Source organism: Eretmochelys imbricata, chromosome 8 (assembly GCF_965152235.1).
Source record: "Eretmochelys imbricata isolate rEreImb1 chromosome 8, rEreImb1.hap1, whole genome shotgun sequence".
Lineage (NCBI taxonomy): Eukaryota > Metazoa > Chordata > Testudines > Cheloniidae > Eretmochelys > Eretmochelys imbricata.
The window spans coordinates 54,469,694-54,492,587 of record NC_135579.1 but is presented as its reverse complement, the minus strand read 5'-3'; the positions used below and the strand labels follow the sequence as shown (position 1 = coordinate 54,492,587).

Genomic DNA, 22,894 nt, shown 5'->3' with positions numbered 1-22,894 from the left:
GAGTAGGTGGAAATCATACATGCTCAGGAGTATGTAAAATTCAGTAGACAAGTTAATGCCCACCACTGCAAATCCAAATTAACCCTACAGCTGACAGAATGTTCAGGCCATATGATGTACACACCAGGGTACCATGGCCTCTTGGATTACAACTATCATATTCTGAATTTGACAGTAGGGTTAAACTGAAATTAGCTTGTTCAAACACTTCATACCAAGATCAGTCTTCTAGTGTGAAGTTTATTGCAAGCCAGTGAAACGGTTACTCTCTGCAGAAAGTAACCATCTGTGCATACCAAGTTGCTATAGTTTAAGCATACTCTCCCAGGTGTTTTGAAAGATTTCTACTTCAAGGCCTAAGGGTTATGTTCTTTCAGTTTCCTGAAACTACTATTCCCCGTTTTTTATAATTCTGCTAGTAATGGGAGGGTGACATATGTGGCTTGGGGAAGGAATTACAGTCAGTAGACTCTGGGAAATGCACACCATCACATACAAACAGTTCAAAGTCATGCATGAGTAGAGCAGCCCCCTCAATTCATTTGTGAAATCCAGAAGATCCTTGGTGCATGCTGTATCACAAGGCAGCCAATCACACCAAACCTCATTAACTCACACACTATAGGAGACATCATTTTACTCTCCTTTTGCCATCCTCCACCAACCTGCACCTTCACTGCTTGCACAGTTTCTTAGGAAGATTTTCAGACATTATGATTAATTGAAAATATGAGTATATTAAAAACTTCAACACTGATTATCTACATCAGGCAGCCTGCTTCCAAACTAAATCCCACAACAGGAATTCTTGCTGGCATAGGAGTTCAGACACACACTTTGGCCTTCGGAATGTTTAGGCATTCCAAGTTACCAGGAATGTTTTCCTACTCCAAGGATCCAGCTGTATAAGTGAACAGATTGGAGCTAACCTTGTGTTGCCCGCCATGAGGTTGATGCCAGCCGCTGAAGGCCTGGAGATTTGGCGGATCACATTCAGCATTCGCTCATTCACTGGGTCCAGCTGGCTAATGATTTCAGGATCTTTAGTTACTTCAACAACAAGAGCTTCCATTGCTGCACGTAGGGCAGTGACACAAGCAGCTGCATCATGAGACATCCGCAATTTAATCCTAGAGCAGGAAAAACGATTTCAAAATGAAGATCTCTCTAGATATAGAACATCACAGCCTACAGGAGAGAGGCTATAAAGAAAGCACAATGTTCCACAGAGCAGGTATTCAGCGCGTCTAGTGCCAACCACCACAGAAAACACTTAGAACTTCGAAGTTAAGAGTTATGGATAACACCCTAACAATGGGAAATGCTGCCATCTGGAACTGAAAAAGTATGATTGGCAACGTATGAGATTCCCCAGCACTGAGAGAAATCAGAAGCCAATTAGAACAGCTGCTACATTTTTGACTCCCTGCTCTTTGGACTGGAAACACTCCAGGTACTACCAGTTACTACTCCATTAACCTCTGGGACTAAAAGATGCCAAAACGTTAAAGCAGGCTCAAAAATACAGGGGCTCTTCAAGGCTCTGTTAAGGACACAAAGATATCAAAAACTACCAGCCATCCCAGAATATCAAATTTGACAAATGTTAGTGAACTAAGCCTCAACTCTGGGAAGTAGGGAGGCATTAACCTCATTTTAAAGATTGTCTTTTTACCTCCATTTCCCAGTTACTTGCCAAAGGTCACAGGAAGTCAGTAGCAGAGCCAGCACTCCTGACCCAGTCCTGTGTCTTAATGATGAGGCTATCTTTATCTTTCCTCTTGCTTGTCTATGAGGCGGTGACCCAAATTCTCCACCACCTCTAATTCAGATCTGAGCTCAGGGAAAGTAGCTTTTGTGGAATCCAGCCAGTGCCTCATGTTTTCAATTTAGGAACATAATCTACAGAAAAAACAGGAGCTGCCAAAATAAACTGTTCCCCCATCCTTACACAGACCAACGATAATGCTCTGATGAAATTAATCTGTTACTGCACAGCCTGACCTACATTTCCCATTCTAAACATACTTATAGATATGTTACCAGCTGTTTCTCCTCACAGTTATCCACGATCAACTAGGAAGTTCATACCAGTCATCCACCAGAATGATCTCTCCATCGGATAAGACTTTCTTTGAGGCAAACAGAAGCAGCTGCAGCGGGCTCACCAAGGTCATTCCTTTGGCAGAGATAGCTCGTGTTCGGATCTGCAGGTAGAAGAGGAACATGGTTTCCCATTTCAAGAACTAAGACTGCTCTTTCTTTCAGCGGCCATGGATACTAACAGAATTTTTTTTACAAACAAGATAATCCCTAGGAGATTGTCTCTCAACGGATTAGTAATAAATACAGAGCTCATCAGATCAGGAGAGATGCTGTGAATCCAGTTTTGGTTGGCTGAAACAAATTCATTACCATTTAAAAGCTGTCAGTTGTCCATGTGAAATGAATTTTGTGGTCTCAATGCAGTTCCCAAGGAACAGGTGTCACTTTACAAAAAAACACCAAGTTTTTGCCAGTCTCAGCACAATGCCCCAGCATCAGATGGAACTCTCCTCCCACCCTAAAGATAGTCCAAACAACAGGTCTGGGATGCTGCACTTTGCAAGTTTCCCCTAGAGCGCCCTACCAATTTGTTCTTTGGATAGTCAGGGACCCATATATTTATGGTGATTACACAACTGTCCCACAATTGCAGATTTGTAAATTCCTGCATAACTGTGCTAAAAACCTAGGCTCTTGTTTACATAAGCAAAAACCTGAACTTGGTACTTGTGGAGAATACCTTCAAAATATGATCTGAACATAAACCAATTCAGTGACATCTGCCCAACTCTGCAGACAGACAGAGACAATGGCTCTGACTATGTGAACTGCCCCATTCATGTCAATGGTGTGTTAGCAAGCCAAATTACGGTTAGAGATCAGCAATAAATATATCGTTGCCCATTTGTCACCGCTGGCTGTTGTGGCAGATATTGGGGTGGAGTGCAATGAGGCAGCCCAATGTTATTCAGGGTTGCTAGAGTGACAGGAGCAAGGAATTCATGCCTGCAGCCCCCCCAATTTATTATTCTCTCTCCCTCCCCATATTGCGCAGGAGTGAAGAGGAGATGGAATCCCCTCCCCAGCACCAAAAGCTCAAATGCATTCTGGGTAACAAAACCCAAGCTACTTGCCCTCACTTTCATGGGTTCCTCAAGCCATAGCTGTCCCCTGTTCAGCTCCTTAACCTCCATCATGCCCCTTGACTATCTATAAAGCAGTTACTTGTCAATACTTGGGGTTGGGAAGGAATTTTCCTCCAGGGCAGATTGGCAGAGGCCCTGGGGGTTTTTCGCCTTCCTCTGCAGCGTGGCACAGGTCACTTGCTGGAGGATTCTCTGCTGCTTGAAGTCTTTAAACCATTATTTGAGGACTTCAGTAGCTCAGATAGAGGTTAGGGGTTTGTCACAGGAGTGTGTGGGTGAGATTCTGTGGCCTGCGTTGTGCAGGAGGTCAGACTAAACGATCATAATGGTCCCTTCTGACCTTAAAGTCTGTGATTCTATGAATACAAAAATATGCAGCACACTGAACACTTGGGGGACTGTGCACAATATAAAATAAATGAACATGGAATTCTGAACCAACTGACCTTGAGCAGGAAGCAGCAAGAGGATAGAGCTAATTCCAGGGTTTTTTTGGGCATACAACAGAAGAGACTTGGAATACAGGATTCCAGGGCTGCCAATCCATTCTTTCACTAGCACTAAAATTTTCATTAAAGAAATAAAACAGTGCCCGAGAGGCTCCTTTTGAAATGAAGCAATAAGAATGGGAATAAAGTTTGGTAATGTTCTCAAAGTCGTATTTCATGGTTCTCCTTACCTTTTCACCAAAAACAAAGAAAGGAGATGGATACTTCATGTCCTGGCTGCTGAAAGGGCAGTTGACGGATGACTTGTGGATAAGCGCATTGCGCCCCTCAGTGGTAAGAATTTTCCTCTTCTCCTTGTGGTAGCAGACGTTAGGGTATACACCAAAAGCAAGCAGGGAGATGACAACATCTAGATTGTTATCTGGTCCAGTGTTGTTAAATATCTGAGTCATCAAACACTCTGTTGACAGAGAACAGAAAACAGGCTACTTTCCAGATCTCACATAGTACAGTGCAACTAAGTTATTCGGGATCTCTGATCTGAACATTTACTGACTCGACTATTTATTTAGGCATTGGTTCTCAAAACATCTCTGCCCTCAGAAAAGGGCATTTTAATGCTGCATCACATCAACGTTAAATAATTGTATTTGTAATGAGTAAACCGAACACACATTTTCTAGTATTCAGTGAGAAAAGAGCTGAAAAATAAACTACAAATTGGAAAAGCCATTCCCCTTCCCACATTCTCAAGGAACAAGGGCATAAAGGCTTGTCCAGGAGGACAATAGGACCTCCTGAAGAGGTCAGGTTGGATGTTGTAATAGTGCCACTGCTCGTCACAACAAACCTGGAGTCCCAGGTTGGGGGTTGTTGGGTCATCCAGCCCAGAGAGAGAATTATTGTAGCATTTATCCTTGAGAGCAGAGGGAGAAAGACTACTGGATATTAAGAAAATGAAAGGGAGAGCAACACTTTGGATTCCCATCAACTTTTTAACATGGAACAAAACTTCCAGAGATTTTTGAATCTAGAACCTGCCCCATCTTTAGGAAATGCTGCAAAACCTTCCTCTTCAAAAAAGGGCTTTTCCTTCCACTACAAGAATGGACATGTTCTGCACTGACTCCCAACCCAAAGACCCCAACCCAAGCATACTCCTCAAACAAAGTCAATCTTACAAAAACAAAATAAATGTACCCCCCCACCCCCAACCTTACCCCATCAAAGTTTTTACCTTGAAAAGGGGTGAGAGGCAGGGACCACAGGAAGTCCACTAGGGACCTGGCTATTACTATTTATTTTATACATAAGGCACTAAAATTTACTACTTTTCAAGTTGACAATAAATTCAGCCTAATCTGGATACTTATAGGTGCCTTCCTTAAATTTGGTCTTATCTCTAAACAGAGACTCCATTTGAAAGTAAATCTGACTTCTTGCCACTTGTACATGGCTGTGTTAAATCATGTCTTGCTCAATCCTATATTGATGACTAGCTGAGAGATTTTGCTATGTACTGTAATATTCTCACTGTTTAATGGAAATGAAAACTCAAATACAAAGAATTCTAAGCTAATATGCTATGTAGTGAAGATCTGAGCACAAGCACAGAAAACTATAGAGCATGAAAGGCAGCGTTCAGATCCTGGGGGTGGGGTGGGGAGGGCAATGCCCTTAGGATAATGCAACAGCTATGCCAAGTGATTTTGGGAGGGCAGTCTCTAGCTCTTCTCATCCAGAAGGACTATCAGTGCAATATGGAGCATATATGGCAGAGAAGTATGAGAAGCAAAACCATGGAGGTGGATCTGAAAAGACAACCACCACTTTAAAAGGTCAAATTCCTCATAACCTTGCCATCCAGAATTTATCATCACTGCGGTGCTAAGTTCACAAGCTGTTGTAGGGCTCGTTTACACTGTGCATTAGTCCACATGAAGTGAGCTGTAGCTCACGAAAGCTCATGCTCAAATAAATTGGTTAGTCTCTAAGGTGCCACAAGTACTCCTTTTCTTTTTACTAGAGGGGTGTAAATTCTAGTGTGCACTAGGGTGTTGCATACTGATTGGTCTGCATGGACCCTGCTGGCACACACTAAATTCCCTAGTGTTCATTAATGTAGTCCCAATCTGTACACTAATGCACAGTGTAGACAAGTCCTTAAGCTGTTCTCAGCTAGGAGAGGCAGAATGCATGCAACAACACTCAGGTGGAAGCTGCTTTAACAGCAAAAAAGTACTGGAGCAAATTCACCATGGGCCCACATGCCATGTATTCACCATTATTGAGCTATCGGCCAGCCAACAGGTTGGAAAGCTACCTCTCAACTCTCAAAGATTGATGGGGACAATACTGAAATGACTGCTTCCATGGAGTATTACCTTCCGGAAAGCCAGAATTGATAAGAATATCTTTAAGCTGGACTTTGGCTTCCCAAGTCATCCTGAGTGTAGCCATGTTGAGCCTTTTGTGTTCACAGAATCGTATTTCTGCATCTTCACCGCCCATTCTAAAAAGGAAACAGTCAAGACAGACTCACTTGAACTCAAGAAGATCTGTACAAGAGAAGAATGAGTGCCACAAACAGGAACTCTAACACAGCCATTTGGACTATCTAGTCAGGTCACATAGTTGCTCACCCAATATTACCCTTAATCTTCTGTTCTGTGCTAAGCCAACATACCTTGCATCATCCCAGGCTTGGAAGACTGAAAGCAAGGCTACATGATCTGAAAACCTGTTCCCCGCAAAATTCCTATGGACGTAACCCAGCCGTTTACCCTCGCTGATGAAAGGCTCAGGGAAGCAGGTGGCGGCAGAGATGGTACACACAGCATCTCCTACACTGAAATAGAAACCATAGAAGTATTTATGACTGGGTTTGTTCCTAGTCTTGTTGCCAGCAGAAGTTACAGGCCCGTTGACATGAGTAAAAACTTCCTGCTTAAGGACACAAGCCTCATTACCTCAGTACTCATTCTTAGAAAGACTTCTTTACAGCAGCTCTTCCCAGAATAAAGGCATTAATTAGATCAAATGACAGTGGCTGGAATTTCACAGCACATTCATGAATATTATGCCTCTTCCCCTCCCCTATCTGTTTTCACAATCCTGTTCACCACCCTCTTCCAGATTATCGGATCTCCAACACCACCCCTCATGATTAAAACCAACGCCCGCATACCTCTGTTGATGAATATTCAGTCCCGTGGTTCTTTTCACCTCTTGTCTCTTAAATGCTAACTGTCCACATCTCCCCAACCACAGTTCACTCCGATCTTACAAGTGTTCAGTGTCCCATTCCCCAACTTCATAAATATTCAGTCACTACTGGTGCCATTCAGTTCCTCCCTAGCTCATGAATATTTGGCTCCCCACACCCAGTGATGTTATTTGTCTCCTAATCTCATGAATATTCAGTTCCCTCCCCTTCCCCCCCATGCCACCACCCACAGCCCATCTGGATGCATCTTTTTTTAACATCACTGGATGCCTGAAGATTCAGGAACACAGGGCAAGACAGCAAAGAATCACCACTGATACTGAGGAACTTACTAGAAAATGCAGCCCATTATCATCATCTTGCCCAGGCGAGGTTCAATGGGGAGTTTAGCAAGGATTCTCCCAAGAGGCGTCAACTCATCATTAGAGTCCAGGGCATCCAGCTCTGAAACAAGTTATTAACCTATCAGCAAAGATGGTTCTGGCAGTTGCCTAGGGCTAGTCTACATTGGCAGCGCTTTAACATGGCTTGTGTGGTTGTGGCACAGTGCAGGGAGAGAGCTCTCCCAGTGCTCTAAAAAAACCACCTCCACGAGGGGCATGGCTCCCAGCATTGATGCACTGTCTACACTGGCGCTTTACAGCACTGAAACTTGCTGTGCTCGGGGGGGTATTTTTTGACACCCTTGAGCGAGAAAGTTGCAGCGCTGTAAATTGCCAGGGTACACAAGCCTAAAGTCAAACCAAGGACTTAATTAGCCCTTGGCTGAGAGATTGATAAGTTTAAGAACTTAAACTATTATGTTCACCCAAGTGTTCTGAAGGACCTCAAATATGAAATTGCAGAACTACTAATTGTGATATATAACCTTTGCTTAAATTAGCCTCTGTAACCAGACAACGGGAGAATAACTACTGTAACACCGATTCTCAAAAAACGGCTCCAGAGGCGATCTGGCAATTACAGGCCAGTAAGCCTAACTTCAGTACCAAGCAAATTAGTTGAAACTATAGTAAAGGACAGAATGGTTGGACACAGATAAACACATCATGCTGGGGAAGAGTCAACACAGCTTTTGTAAGGGGAAATCATGCCTCAACAATCAGAATTCCTTGAGGGTATCAACAAGTCTGAAGACAAGGGAGATCCAGTCAAAATAGCCTACTTGGACTTTCAGAAAGCCTTTGACAAGGTCCCTCTCCAAAGGCTCTTAAGTAAACTCAGCAGTCATGGGATAAGAGGAAGGTCCTCTCATGGATCAATAACTTGTTAAAAGATAGGAAACAAAGGGTAGGAATATATATAGTCAGTTTTCACAATGTAGAGAGGTAAACAGTGGGGGCTACCTAAGGATCTGTATTGACCACCTGTGCTGTTCAACATATTCATAAGTAATCTGGAAAAGGGCATGAACAGTCAGGTGGCAAAACTAACTTGAGTACCACAGTCTCAAATGAAGTCCAAAGCTGACTGCAAAGAGTTACAAAGGGATCTCACAAAACGGGGTGACCAGACAGTATAAAAGTGCAAAATAATTATAACAGAATCCATCAGCCTAGATCAGGCTTGTTTTGAACCAGTCTCCCAAACGCTTCAATGCGGTGGACTCAGTCGCATCTCATATACAAGTCTCACAGCTGAAGATACAATAGTAGCCATCTTTATAAGATACTCATAAAATGTAACAAAAGAAGCCTGAAGCTAGGAAGTCAACTAGAAGAACATTTGTGTTCCTCTAAGTGCTGCTCCAGTTGCAGAAGCTCACTGCTACCCAGAAAATGCATCTCAGAGCCACAAAGGGGTCTGCAGACATCAGGTCCTTCCAGCCAAAGAAAACCTAGAAATAAATGTCTACCTAGCAATATATATGTCAAATCTACTTACAACTGACCTTGATACCCTCAACCATTCAAAGCTGTACATGTCACATTTCTGGGTTTGCTAACAAAGAACCTTGTGGCCCAATACAAATACCTCTGAGCGTGTGCTCTGCTTCAATCACTGCATCCAAAGGTGGTGGTTCTATCGCTTTGGCCAAGAATTGTCCAATCCCTCCCAGACGCAGAAGTTTGATGCTCAAAGCAATTTCATGCAGTGGTGTTCGGAACATTTCAGGTGTCATGTGAGTTTCAAGCCTAAAAACAGTGAGGGGTGAACACAAAAAGTCAACCTTCTGGACATATGCATTCCCGATCACAAATACAGGTCATCCCAACAAGTGCAACCTAGCCTTCCTACGTGAACACGTTCACCAAGTCACCTCATCAATCCACCCTCAGTGAATTCCTGCAACTTGCACTGATGAACAGTACTTCTCTTCAGTAATTCCATGTCCCTTCCAACTGGAACCCCCCCCAATCTCATCTCCTTGCCCTTCCACAACCAAACCTGAATACTAGAATAGGTCTTCCATTCCTCAAGCAGGTCAATTTCTTCCAGCCTGCCTATTACCACTACCCTGCTTCCAGCTTCCATGCTGGTTACTTTATCACCTCCACTCCCAACAGCATCTGCTGGTCCCTGGTTCAGTCAGGTTAGCAACAAGGAGGAGTGCTCTTACTGGAAACAGGCCAACTTTTTACTTCTAGCAGCATGGAGGTGTGGTGGGGATGGAGCTCTTGGGTCCCTTTCTCCCTGACACAGTGCCCTCAGTCTCTCTGCCTTGAGGATCACAGTTCAAGTGTTAAGCCCTAGAAATGACTGAGTTTTCAAACAGTTAGTATCTTATGTGATGTTCGGGATAAACATGCCTCCCAAATGAACACGGTCCCATCCATTTCTACTTCTTACCCTTGCTTCGACAGTTTGAATGGTCTTTCTCCTTCTATGCTGCATAAAGCTAGGCTTTCAGAGATTCCAAGGCCAGAAGGGATCATTGTGATCATCTAGTCTCATCTCCTGAACACCACAGGCCATAGAATTTCCCAAAATAATTCCTCATGCATATCATTTACAGAAACATCCAATCTTGATTTTAAAACTGCCAGAGATCGGAGGATCCACCACAGGTCATCCCATCACGTTTGGTAAATTGTTCCAAGGGTTAATTAATTACTCCCACTGTTAAAAATTTATGTCGTATTTCCAGTCTGAATTTGGCTTCAACTTCCATCGACTGGCTCATGTTATACCTTTCTCTGCTAGAGCGAAGAGTCCGTTCAATATTTGTTCCCCATGCAGGTACTTATACAATTAGGTCACCCCTTAAACTTTTTCTTTGTTAATCTCACATTGAGTTCCTTGAGTCTATCGTGATAAAATATGTTCTCTAATCCTTTAATCATCCTTAAAAAGAAAAGGAGTACTTATGGCACCTTAGAGACTATATATGCTCACATAAATTTGTTAGTCTCTAAGGTGCCACAAATACTCCTTTTCTTTTTGCGGATACAGACTAACACGGCCACCACTCTGAAGTTAATTATTCTTGTGGCTCTTCTTTGAACCCTCTCCAATTTATCAACATCCTTCATAAAATGACAGAACCATACACAGTATTCCAGCAGCAGGTGCACCAGTGCCAAATAGAGAGGTAAAATAACCTATACTTCTACTAGAGAATCCCATTCAGGCAAGGATTGCATTAGCCTCTTCAGCCACAGCATTGCACTGGGAGCTCATGTTCTCCTCATTATCCTGGGAAGCAGTGTTAAAAACTATTTTTTTTTGCGGGGGGCAGAGGGATGTCATGGTGACCAGAGAGTTCCCCATCCTGTAAGTATGGCCTACATTCTTTGCTCTCAGATGTATACATTTAGCCTATTAAAATGCATACTGATTGCTTGCACCCTGTTTACCATGCAATCCTGTTCACTCTATCAGTGGCCTCTACTCTTCATTATTTATCATTCCCTCAATCTGCGTCATCCACAAACTATCAGTAGTTATATATTCTTCCAGGTCACTGACAAAAAAAAAAAAAGTTAAATAGTGTAGGGTCAAGAACCATTCCCTATAGGATCCCACTGGAAATACACGACAATCTCCTGTTTACAATTTTTCTGTTTAAGCACAGTAATTTCTAGGGTTCCATGTTCTCTGTGGTAAGCTGAACCTAAATTCTGATACAAGACCACATGATTTCTTTAACAGCACACAACTAGTTTGCTGTCAGAAGTTCCTAATGAATTAAGATGATCACATTATACCATGTCTAAATATTTAATTCAACAAAAATTTTAGGGATGTTTTTATTATATGCTCCTTCAGAAACTAAGATTTCTTAACATCAAACATAGTTATCCTGCAGCTGTCGTCCAGGGGAATGGGTGTACTGTGATGTTTTCACGGTAGTGGATGAAATACAGTAGAATCTGACTGCTGTGTAAGCCCCTGCAGCTGGGCAGTGAGGGTTACACGGCTTTGTCTTTGGGGGAAGATTTGGCAGATAGGAATGAGAAGGGGTCAGGTTTCAGCAGTTTGGTAATGTTAGAGTAGCTGGAAGTGGGAGAAAAACAGTTTGGCAGCAAAAAGAGGTGTTAGCAGCTTCTGGCCAGAGAGTTGGGAAAAAGGAAGAACATCTGTCTACCTGCCTCCTCCTCTCCTCCGAGGTCTCTCCCCCCTCATCTGGTTCTCACCACCTTCCACACCAGCTGTCCTCTCTAGGAGAGGAGTAGGGTCCCAGCATCTCTCTACACAAGCATGCACTTTTTGATTGGTAGGATCCAGGTGTCTTTTGTGGCATCTCATTCTAGAATCCCTTTCCTTTTCTTCTCAATACCTTGGGCCTCAACAGTGTCTCACTGGGTGAAGCATGGGGCTCTTTCTTCCCCGTCATTCTATCAGGCTGCTGGGCCATACTTGTCCAGTCAAGTGGGGACTGCTCCTGAAGTCACATCTCAAACAATTTCCCTGCTTTCCGTGGCAGTTTTCTAAGGGACCCACAAATTCTAGAGTGGGAACTAAATTCTGTGTCTGAGGAAATGCAACAGTTCATGGCAATCATAGCCCCACGGTTTTGTGTTAATCTGCTTCCTCTGCTTGGTTTGAAGCAGCTCACAACAGCATGCTCTGTAATTTATGGAGTGCTCCTCACCTTTCAAAGCGAGTTCTGCTGCACAGATGAAAACAGAATCCAGACCGCACTCGGCCAGCTCGCCCCTTCCGTTGCTCAAGGTTAGTTTTTGATGCCCAGACTGTGGCATAGTTTGTCATATTGTTGTGAGCAGTGAACAGCTTCACCTTTTGTCTGTAAAAGCAGTAAAAAAAAAAAAAAAAAATGAAGATCAAATACTGCCAAAGCAGGTCTACTCTGTATCATTTAATGAAGCAAAACTGGAATAAAAAAAATTAACTGTGCTAGTCTTTCTGCTTAACGAATAGTACCCCCCCTCACTGCATCAGAACCCACATTTCCCGGACTTCTCTCAAAAGTTTAAATCTCAGCTCAAAGCTCTAATGCAATTAGTGATTCATGACTATAACATGCTCAAAGTGCACACAGCAAGTCAGAGTGCATAACAGACTAATATAGGAAGGCTTAATATTTCCCCAGCAACCATACGAGATTTTGTAGTATGAAATAATCCATTTGGAAAACAGTGTACAGGAATCCCACTGACACCCATATAAACACCACTAGCGTGGTATTCAATGGACCAAGGACAATTTACAGATACACCAGTATGGTTGTTTAACTGCATAGATTACTTGGGGAGCACACAACCACCGCAGATTAGGTCTCCAAACTCATTCTTGGGGCTACAGCAATACAAGGAAGTACTGCATGTTTGCAAAAACTACTTGGTATTCCAACAAATAATGTGTTGTGTAAAATAAAGATCTGGATCGGGAACTCACTTGCAAGAATCTATAACATAGACAACATCATTGATGGTAATGCTAGTCTCAGCAATGTTGGTGGATAAAATCACCTACGAAAACAGGAAAATTGTATTAGAATACATGTATTGTAACAAGGAGCCAAGGATGGTCTGTAAGGCAGCATGCAGAATGCCAGCATTAAAAAAAACTCTTCTCAAAAGCACAGGAGAGAGCCACTATACTACATTCTGTCTCTGTGTAGGTGGTATAGTTTCACACCTTGGTCACTCCAGAAGGCACTGGATCAAACACTCTGCGCTGTTCATCTCGAGGAATTTGTGAATGCAGGGGCAGAATTCTGTACCGGTGGCTTCCTACAATATGAACACCATGAGGTTAAACAACTATAACCTGTTATGTATCAGATATTAAAGTTCAGCTCGCTCTTATCCACCCACTGCTTCATACCTAAACACCTTCCTTCCACTTTCTCTCATCCATCTACTCAAACCGAGCTATATAGAGTATATCTACTCAAACTCTCATCCTATATAGACACACAGAAGGCCCAACTCTTTCAGTCAACTCATCTTTACATTTATCCAGTAACTGTTCTGAGGGAAAGACACTGAGTAGAAAATAACTGAAAGCTGTTTGTACCGAAGTGTGGATTCATTTCCAGATGCTTTTGCATGGTGTATATCAGATTCCAGCCAGGCAAGAAGACAAGCACAGCTCCTGGAACATTCAGGGTCTCGATGTACTTTAGCAAGGCCTCAATGAGCTCAAAGGGAGTTTCCTTCTCGTTCAACTGGGCCATACAACGTTTTGTTTCTGGACCATATTCATCACTACATATAAGATTACAGTTGGTCTGTAGGTGTAGAGAACAAACAAAAAACGTTTAACCAGATAGGACTCTGATACTATGGGGATGAGGGCCACTCAAACCAGATAGATGAATGGGATGGATGGATTGGAAACACTGTCCTAGGCTCAATACTGGCTTACATCACACCACAGGTCAAGCTGAACTGCCTTATTCCCCATCTTTTTTCTATACATATTCTCTTTTCAGAATTATAAACCACTATAAATTATAATTTAGAGTAGGAAACTATCAAACCAATTAAATCTCCATTAGAATGGATGAAGCCAGAATTACAGCATCAAATTGCTTTTCTTTAAGGAAATACCAATGTGTAGGTTTGAAAAAAAAAATTGTTTCTTTTAAGGAGAAGTGGTCAATTTGAAATCAAGTTTAAAAAAAAGAGTAAGTAGTTGTTTCAGGTTCTACACCTGTGCCCAAACCCCCTGCCAATTTTTTGTGATTTTACAACTAAGCTTTTCCTGCTGAGGTGTTTTTCTCTCCTCTGTTGCTATAAGACAGACTACAGGGCCAGCTGGGGAAAATTAGGAACTATATAGAGTAAACCTAGAAACTGACTACATGACCCCAAACAGCGGTCTCAAACGCACAAAGTAACAAATGCACACAGAAAAGTTTCCCCCCCTCATAGTTTTACGTAGGGCCCTACCAAATTCGTGGCCATGAAAAATGCATCACAGACCATGAAAACTGGTCTTTTGTGTGCTTTTACCCTATACTATACAGATTTCATGGGGGAGATCAGCGTTTCTCACATTGGTGGTTCTGACCCAAAAGGAAGTTGCAGGGATGTCGTAAGGTTATTTTAGTACTGCTACCCTTACTTCTGTGCTGCCTTCACAGCTGGGTGGCCAGAGAGTGGCGGCTGATGACTGAGGGCCCAGCTCTGCAGACAGCAGTGCAGAAGGGTGGCAATATCACACCATGCCATCCTTACTTCTGCGCTGCTGCTGGCAGTGGCTCTGCCTTCAGAGCATGGCTCCCAACCAGCAGCCGCCACTCTCCAGCTCTGACGGCAGTGCTGCCACCAGCAGCAGCAGCAGCAGCAGCACAGAAGTAAGCATAGCAGTACCACAACCTGCCCCCTACAATAGCCTTGCAACCCCTCCAAAACTCCTTTGGGTCAGGACCCCGACAATTACAACAAAGTGAAATTTCAGACTTAAATAGCTGAAATCATGAAATTTATAACTTAAAATCTTATGACCATGAAATTGACCAAAACGGACCGTGAATTTGGTAGGGCCCTAGTTAAAGGATCTTAGTCATTACAAGTAACAGCTAGTAAAATCATTTCTGTGAGAACAGTGCTTTAAGTTGACTGTGTTCCTTTAAAACATAATCAAACAAATTGAAATTCAGGTCCTTCATTCATCTGCTAAAACTCAGATTCAGGACTGTATCTTTTTACAAAAGATACCATCACCCACAGCCATGTAAGGAACACATGGCAGGCATAGTTGCTGGCAATATCTACTGCAGCAAAAGAAGCAAGCTTGAATTCACACATCAGTTCAATTTTTTAAAACACAGGTGACGTGATAAAATGGGACTGGAACTTTATAAGGTAACTAAATACAATAAAAGCGGTGTTATCCGGCATGCTGGAAGAATGGGGGGTGCTGGTAAGTACAAAATGCCAGTTAACTAAGGGGGAGGGAGTTTGGGTGCAGGAGGGGGCTGGGAGTGCCAAATCCGGGGGATGCTCACCTCAAGCAGTGATCTGTCCTGGCTACTTCTAGGCAGAGACGCAGCAGGCAGCTCTGTGTGCTGCCCCCGCAACTCCTATTGGCTGGGAACCAGGAACAACTGGGACAGGCCGCCACTTCCAGGGAGCCATCCGAGGTGAGCGGCGCCCGGATCTGGCACCCCACACCCTCCCCTGCACTCTAAGCTCCCTCCTGCACCCAAACTCCCTCCCAGAGCCTGTGCTCCGCTCTGCATCCGCTCCCGCATCCCAACCCCCTGCCAGCCCCACACCAACCGGACTATAAAATCGGACTTTCAATGAAGATCAGAAATGCCGGTTTATAGAGCTTTCCAGTTGGTGAAGTGCTGGATAAAACAGCTCTTACTGTACATCAATTACAAAAGCATTCAGAAAATTCAGTTAAATATAACAGCAGCAATCCCAAGTACTATTTCTATAGTTACAAGGTTTCTCAAAGCATTTTAGTGCAACAATGTTGCAGTCATTAAAACACAGCCAGCTAATTAGATAGGAATTCATTTTATACCATTGTTCTGCTGTCTGGCCACTACCTCTGTCCCCTGATTAGTTACTCTTGCTCACCCATTAGTCTTTGTATAATAATGTAGGAACAATACTTTCCTGAAACACTGCAAATATTTAACCCTCAAAGAGAATCAGTGAAAAATTTTACTATACAGTACTATAATTTAACGTGGTTAAATTGTGCTCTGTCCATAACAGGTCAAATGCTTCATTGATGTCCAAGAAAGAAAGGATTACAGCAATGCATGCATTACGTTGGTGCACTGGTTCCAGCCAGTGCTTGTTTAATTTACATACGTAAACAAGCCCAACATACATCATCATCTTCACCACCTTCTTCATCTTTGTCTTTCTTCTTCTTGTCCTTTAATGGAGGAACAAACTGAGTCATCTGAATACAATCTTCCAGAAAATACTCTGCAGGGACAGATCCATCAAGTTAGTATAGAGGATGCCCATCAACCAGTCACAAACTTCAGCAGAGGGACATATTCTAACCATAGCTCTACACAGGCCCTTTCTAAAGATAGCCATAAAGTTTCAAAAGAGCAAGCTGAGGGCTCAGAGTTTGAAGCTAGTGCTGGAAACGAGTGCTTGACTGACAGCCTTGGAAACCAAACTCCTCAATTTATCCAAAGAATAGGTACAGTATGGGCAATGGCACTACAAGCTTCCCCACACTCTCCCACCATTGTTCCTCACCCTTGACAACCAAGCCTGTCCATTCAGGCTCTATCCATGTATTTTCTATAGCAGTTTTTACACTGGCTCATTTAGGCTGGTTTATTCAAGACAACAGGTGTATGCATTAGATAGTAGCAACTCATTTTTAAAATCACTATCACTATTTAACCCTCTAAGAGAAACAGTGAAAAATTTCACTCCATAGTAGTTAATGTTCTCTGACTTCTTTGCAACATAGGGTATAGACCAGATCTCAGGATACGCTGTGATTCATGTGAACTGTTTAAGCTTTTGTCCCTTCTACTCTGTGCAAGACTGAAAATAGAATGAATAAAAGCAATTACTCTAAATACACATTCAGCCAGTATTTTACCTTCCACTGGGTAGGTTCTACCGTAGACCTCAATGATGGGGCAATTGAAGAAGTATTCACAGAACATGGTGGTATCAATAGTGGCAGACATAAGGATAACTCTGATTTCAGGATATGCCTCAACTACGTCTCTCAGCACCACCATGAGGAAGTCAGTCTGTACATAGAGAAAACAGGAGTGTTAACAAACTAAGCCAAAATATTTTCTGAAAAAGTTACTGTCCAAGACTGCCATAAAAATTTCATTTCTCCAGTAACCCTACCAATAGATAGTTGCTTATGTAATCTATTATTCACATGAACAGCACTTATATGTTGCCTTCTACTAAGAAGATTTCAAAATAAACTAACTTCTGAAAAACAGCTAGCATATTAGAGAATTAAGCACCTAGTTATCAACTCCCTATTCTCATTTCCCCCGACCAGACTAGACTAGTGTTTCAATTGCTTCTAGAGTGCCTCCTTAAAGTGGTTTTGACTTCCATGTCAACAAGCTCAGAACAGTTAACACGAAAGAACCCTCTACGGTTCTAGTTTCCAGTCCACATTAAAAAATACAACTGAACAATTGCTGTAGTTCTACACACATGACGTTCTACAACCGTAAATGAGAAGGGAAGTAATCGATGGGGCACTATGAAGTGGTAATCCATACTATGAAAACATCTATTGTCTTAAGTCTGGCTTATCTATTTAGCTTGCCCTGCATTCAGACTACCTCTTAGTTTAAAAAACCACCAATTCTGTACAAAAATTTAAACTACTCAATACATGCCGTTAATAGCATCTCTCCTATTAGGAGAGGAAGAGGTACATCTCATTTAGTCTGGATGCCAGAAACGCACGTACATTCCCTTGTAAGAGGATTCATAGTACAAATGAGGAACCTAACTTTGACAAATGGACTTTAATCACGTGACAAGATTCAGCTCTCTGTTACGGCAAGCTGAAAGATACCATTAATGACTGCTTCTTGGAGCACCTAGTCCTGGAACCCATAAGGGCAGAGCCAATCCTTGATTTAGTCATAAGTAATGTGCAGGATCTGGTCCAAGAACAAATATAGCTGAACAGCTCAATAATAAAAACCACAATGTAATTAAATTGAACATCGGGCGGGGAGAAGAGAGAGAGAGAGAGAGGACTGCAAAAGAAAGGGGAATGACAAAACGGAAGAGGTTAGTAAAATGGAAATTAGAAGGAACAGTCAAGACTGAAATGCCTGCAAGTTGCATGGAAACCCCACAAAGGCTTAAATTGTATGTATACCCCAAATAAAAAAATAGCAAGAGGACTAAAAAACACCACTATGGTTAAACAGAGTAATTGAGATGGTTAGATACAAAAAGACATCCATTAAAAATTGGAAGTCAAATCTTACTGAGGAAAACAGAAAGGAACAAACATTAAGAACCATTAGGAAAAAGACAGATAATGAGAGAAAATGATGCCGCTTTATAGATGAGAGAAAACTGATGAGAGAAAATGATGCCACTTTATAAATCCATGGTATGCCCACACCTCGAATACTGCATAATTCTGGTTGCCCCATCTCAAAAAAAGCTATATTAAAATTGTAAAAGGCACGGAGAAGGGCAACAAAAATAATCAGGGATATGGAAAAGCTTTCACATGAGGAGAGATGAAAAGGACTGGGACTACTCTTAGAAAAAGAGACTATTAAGGGTTGATATGATAGATGTCTATAAAACCATGACTGCTGTGGAGAATGAACAGGGAAGTGTTATTTACCCTTCACATAAGAACTAGGGCTCACCCTAGTTCACCCTATGAAATTAATAGGCAGCAGGTTCAAAACAAACAAAAGGAGGACGTGTTCACACAATGCAGAGTCAACCTGTAGAACTCGTTGCCAGAGGATATTGTGAATGCCAAAATTATAACGGGGTTCAAAAAACAAACAGATAAGTTCCTTGAGGATGGCTACTAACCCACTGACAGACCTAAGATGGTAAGGGACCCTGGGACTGGATGACAGGGGATGGATTACTCGATAAATTGCCCTGTTGTGTTCATTCCTTCTGAAGCATCTGGCACCAGCCGCTATCAGAAGATAGGATAAACAGGCTAGATGGACCACTGGTCTGACCCAGTACGGCCATTCTTATGAAAACTAAGGTAAATTCAGATAGATTTAAAAAAAAGTGTTTTTAATTAATTGTGAATAAATTCAGCACAATATCCCCACTTTTATATTAAATGTTGCTCATTTTGCAGTGCTTTCAAGTTTTCAGTTTGTTGCAGATTTTTGTGTTGAAGATAAACTACTGCATTGTAGTTGTCAACTTGATGATTGTGGCTTAAGTACTAGCGTATTAAGTGGTATATTACTGTTGATAGGAAAATGGAAGGGAAGGACAACAAAATTTCAGTCTATCCAATTTTCACTCTTATCTTCAGAACTAAACCACTTTGTATAAAGAGTACTTGCACTGTAGTGGTCTATTTGCTAGAGAAAGCCAAAGGGTGCAGGAGAGAGTCCTACTAAGACCTATAAAGGGACGTAGGAAGAAGCTGTGAAGCCTTGATCTTCAGCTGGAAACAGCTCAGAAGTATTTCAACAAGTACTACAATTGAGAACAATTACAGAAGACTTGGATCCATACAATTTAGTAAAATGCACAATTCCCTTTCACATAAGACAGGAACACATACACAGCATACAGAGTAAACACAAAACACTGGCCGAAAACAGGTAAAGCAATCCAGACCTCCAGCTCAGTAACTCACATTAATGTCTCTCTCATGGATCTCATCCACAATAACGTGACTAATTCCACGGATCCCAGCCTCCAGTTTTCTTAGGAGGACACCTTAAAAAAGGAATTCACGTTAATGGGGATAGTAACAGCTGCATGTTAAGATGGATCATAGCAGTTCAAACATTTATAACAAAGCCTCAGCTATGCTTTTATAAGGGTTGCCAAAATCCGTTTACATCAAGAACAGTGCACAACATTTTGAAACCCTTTGTCTAAACCCCACATTTACACCTGGATGTAATGAGGGGAGGGGACCCACATATTGAGACTAGAGAGACTACCTTTCCACCCCCACCACCTCCCCTAACCTTCAGGTGGCTACTCCTCATCTCATTTAGAGGGAATATTGTGGATATGGTATCTGATCTGTATTCATTCTCAAACCTCTAATGAGCCCAATGACCAAACTAAACTGGCACATTTCCCTTTCCGTAATTGGAGAAAAGTTTGCTGAACAGGTGAACAAAACTTTCCATTTTCTTTCAGATTCTCCCTGAAACAAGGACTGTTTTCTCACTGTCATCAGTGCCACTAGTGCCAGGCATCTATGCTGTTATTCAGATATTAGGCTGGTTGGGTAACAAAGCAATACAGACCTACAGTGCAGAACATCACACTGGCATGGGGGCGGGGAAGTACAGATTCAAATCGTACACTGTATCCACAGCTTTGCCCAGGTTCTTCTCCTCTCTCATATGACACACGCTCTGCCACAGAAACTGCACTGATCCTCCTGGGCTGAGAGGTGAAACATTTTTTGCACATTGTAAAGATGAAATTGTGCAAACTTACCTACTGCATAGACCTATGAGTACAGAGAGACTGGGGAAGTTAGCTGTGCTCTCTCCCCAAACTTTAATGTTGCAGGATAGTCATTTAAAGACAAATCGCATTGGTGAACACCCAAAAAAAGATGAGAACTACAATCCAAACTTTTAAAATACTCATGAAAGTACATTACTAACAACACTGGCTTTAGCCATGTATACTTTGGGCAGGAAATATGAAAGTTCTATACAGCTCTGCCAGTGCACCTCAAAACATTTCTATCTTAAGCAGACCCTGCTGCGCAATGTGAATAAATAGAAGCTCAGATTCAAGTCAGTAGCTGTTTCTAATGGACAGTATCACACTGCAGATACTGCAAGAAGCAAAACTACTTAAGCTGGGAATGACGAAGGAAACCAGATCACCAGAGAGGTGCAAGCTCAGTGTTTTCCTTCAAAAATGGTTCTTCTTGCATATGCCAGCTGATTTCCATATGCCCCCATATCCCTTATCTGCTGGATCCCATTCCTTCAGATAACCAATCGGTCTGACCTGCCCCACCTCTCAACTAGGATATTCCATTACTAAGTATCAGAAAGGACCGCACTATGTATACAAGTACAGAGTTTTCTGGTGCTGTCCACAAAGATTATTTCATCAAGTCTTATCAGATACCCACTGCAACATGAATCATTAAACATACACATGCATAGTGAGTTATGAATTTAGTGTAATCAGTGTAGCAGACACTTTCACAACTGTCTAGAATGTGATTTAGTTTCTCCAGCCTTCGTGAACTGTTTTAATTAAATTCAGATTTAATAGCATGTCCAGATGGGTATTTTATCCCAATCTACCATGAGACCTAAACAATTTCAATTTATAACTTGTTCCTCACTTGTGTTACTACAATGTTGCATTCTGCAGCTTTGCCGTTTTTGATGTATTCATCCAGGATGTATTGTGGAACCTGTGTGGTTTTGCCACAACCAGTGGCACCACGAATGACAACAACAGGACTGTGATGGATTGCATCAAGAATTTCAGTCTCAAATTTCTTCACAGGCAGTGTCTCCCTCTCTTGTAGGATCTGAAAAGAGACCCAGATCTTTCCTGTAATATTCAACAATCCAACCCATTCTGCTCCCTATCTACATCTTGACTCAGGATGTCCCACTCTTGCAAAACATGTACTCTACTCCCCATTAGTGGGATCTGTGAACCTGAGAGATCTCTTCCTGCAAAACCCATAATGGTAGCATTCTTGAACTTGGGCAAAACTTATTAAAGCAACCATTCCTACAGCAGTAGTGCCCCATGCCTCTGAAAGCACTTGCCAGCAATCCCGAATAAAACCTACAATCCCCAGCAAAAAGAATGGTCTACTGCACTCAGAAAGAGAAGCAACTCCACGGCTAGGGTGAAGAAAATTACAGCAAGCATGGCTTCTGCAAACTCACAGCATGCCAAAATCATAGGCAGCAGACTTACGCTCTGTAACTCTTGATCCTGCTCCAGGCGGTACATGAGATCATTTTTCAAGTCCATGCTTATCTGCTCTGGGGTAGCCTGGAAAGTACATGAAGGGTTAAGAGACTCGTTAGGAAGACATCTATTTAAAATTTACCACAACTTATTTAAATGAAAATAACCACATTAATGCAATAAGAAGTTTAAGTGGTACTAACGCAATTTTACCACAATAACCTTAAGTCTGACCCATTACCTCTATATTCCCATCATCCAAATATTCAGTATTAAGTTATATGTGCAAATCTGTAGTTATAAAAAGATGCAGTCTGAACAAATCAGGAGTACACCATCAATATTACTTTGACAGTCCATTATCAGAAGACATCAAATACCTGAAACTTCCAAAGACAGGATATGGGAACCAATGGACCAGTAGTTTGGTTGAATATTTAATCACAAATATCACATGCAATAATCCTTCATGTTATGGCATTAGAATTCCATATGAAAGTTGATTTACGGGACAACAGGTTATTTCCCCTCATACCGCAAGAAGGGACTTGCTAGGTCTTCCTTGAGATCATCAGTAGAGATTCTCTTTGAGACACTGTGCCAAGTTGCAGCTTCCTACTCTACATAACTTTGGGTGCAAGAATATATTTAAAAAAAAAAGATGAAAATGGACTTCTAATTTGCAGTAAGAGGCCCTTTGGAAAAGGCTACTGTGATGTGCAAAGATGTGACGTTTTATTTTTTAAAGCCATGCTAGTGAGGACTTAGCTTCACCTTCTAATCAGTGATTACTGAAGAAAGCAGGCAATCCCAAAAGAAACAAGAGCTTTTCATCTAGTTCCCTGAGCTATCCTACCGTTTCTTTCCCTACCCAGACCAGCATGCTAGAGTTTGGATGGATCGTTTTTCTAAAAAAAATGGAGTTTTCCCAGAAAGTTTTCAGTAACAGTCTAACTCTGTTTTAAGCCTAGATACAAATGCATTGTACTCTGACTGAATGGAAAAACTATACATCAAAGAACTGCTAAAGTGATCACTCTGATGGCA

General features: G+C 42.0%; 1 protein-coding gene across 4 annotated transcripts in view; it reads right to left on the bottom strand.

The window, feature by feature from the left end:
- Nucleotides 1-22,894, bottom strand: part of DHX9 (DExH-box helicase 9) — a 41,513-nt gene that overhangs the window by 2,214 nt on the left and 16,405 nt on the right. For 3 of the 4 annotated variants that reach the window (XM_077825281.1, XM_077825282.1, XM_077825284.1), the window contains 17 exons: nucleotides 21,854-21,931; nucleotides 21,261-21,452; nucleotides 20,191-20,332; nucleotides 19,563-19,645; nucleotides 16,812-16,968; nucleotides 16,071-16,171; nucleotides 13,290-13,503; nucleotides 12,909-13,003; nucleotides 12,666-12,739; nucleotides 11,902-12,054; nucleotides 8,841-9,001; nucleotides 7,199-7,310; nucleotides 6,327-6,488; nucleotides 6,025-6,152; nucleotides 3,871-4,100; nucleotides 2,092-2,207; nucleotides 930-1,130 (listed from right to left, as the gene is read on the bottom strand). In XM_077825281.1, coding sequence (XP_077681407.1) covers nucleotides 930-1,130; nucleotides 2,092-2,207; nucleotides 3,871-4,100; nucleotides 6,025-6,152; nucleotides 6,327-6,488; nucleotides 7,199-7,310; nucleotides 8,841-9,001; nucleotides 11,902-12,054; nucleotides 12,666-12,739; nucleotides 12,909-13,003; nucleotides 13,290-13,503; nucleotides 16,071-16,171; nucleotides 16,812-16,968; nucleotides 19,563-19,645; nucleotides 20,191-20,332; nucleotides 21,261-21,452; nucleotides 21,854-21,931 — 2,399 coding nt within the window. Of the gene's footprint in view, nucleotides 1-929; nucleotides 1,131-2,043; nucleotides 2,208-3,870; nucleotides 4,101-6,024; nucleotides 6,153-6,326; nucleotides 6,489-7,198; nucleotides 7,311-8,840; nucleotides 9,002-11,901; nucleotides 12,055-12,665; nucleotides 12,740-12,908; nucleotides 13,004-13,289; nucleotides 13,504-16,070; nucleotides 16,172-16,811; nucleotides 16,969-19,562; nucleotides 19,646-20,190; nucleotides 20,333-21,260; nucleotides 21,453-21,853; nucleotides 21,932-22,894 lie in introns of those variants that run through there. The other variant, XM_077825283.1, reaches the window with a different exon arrangement.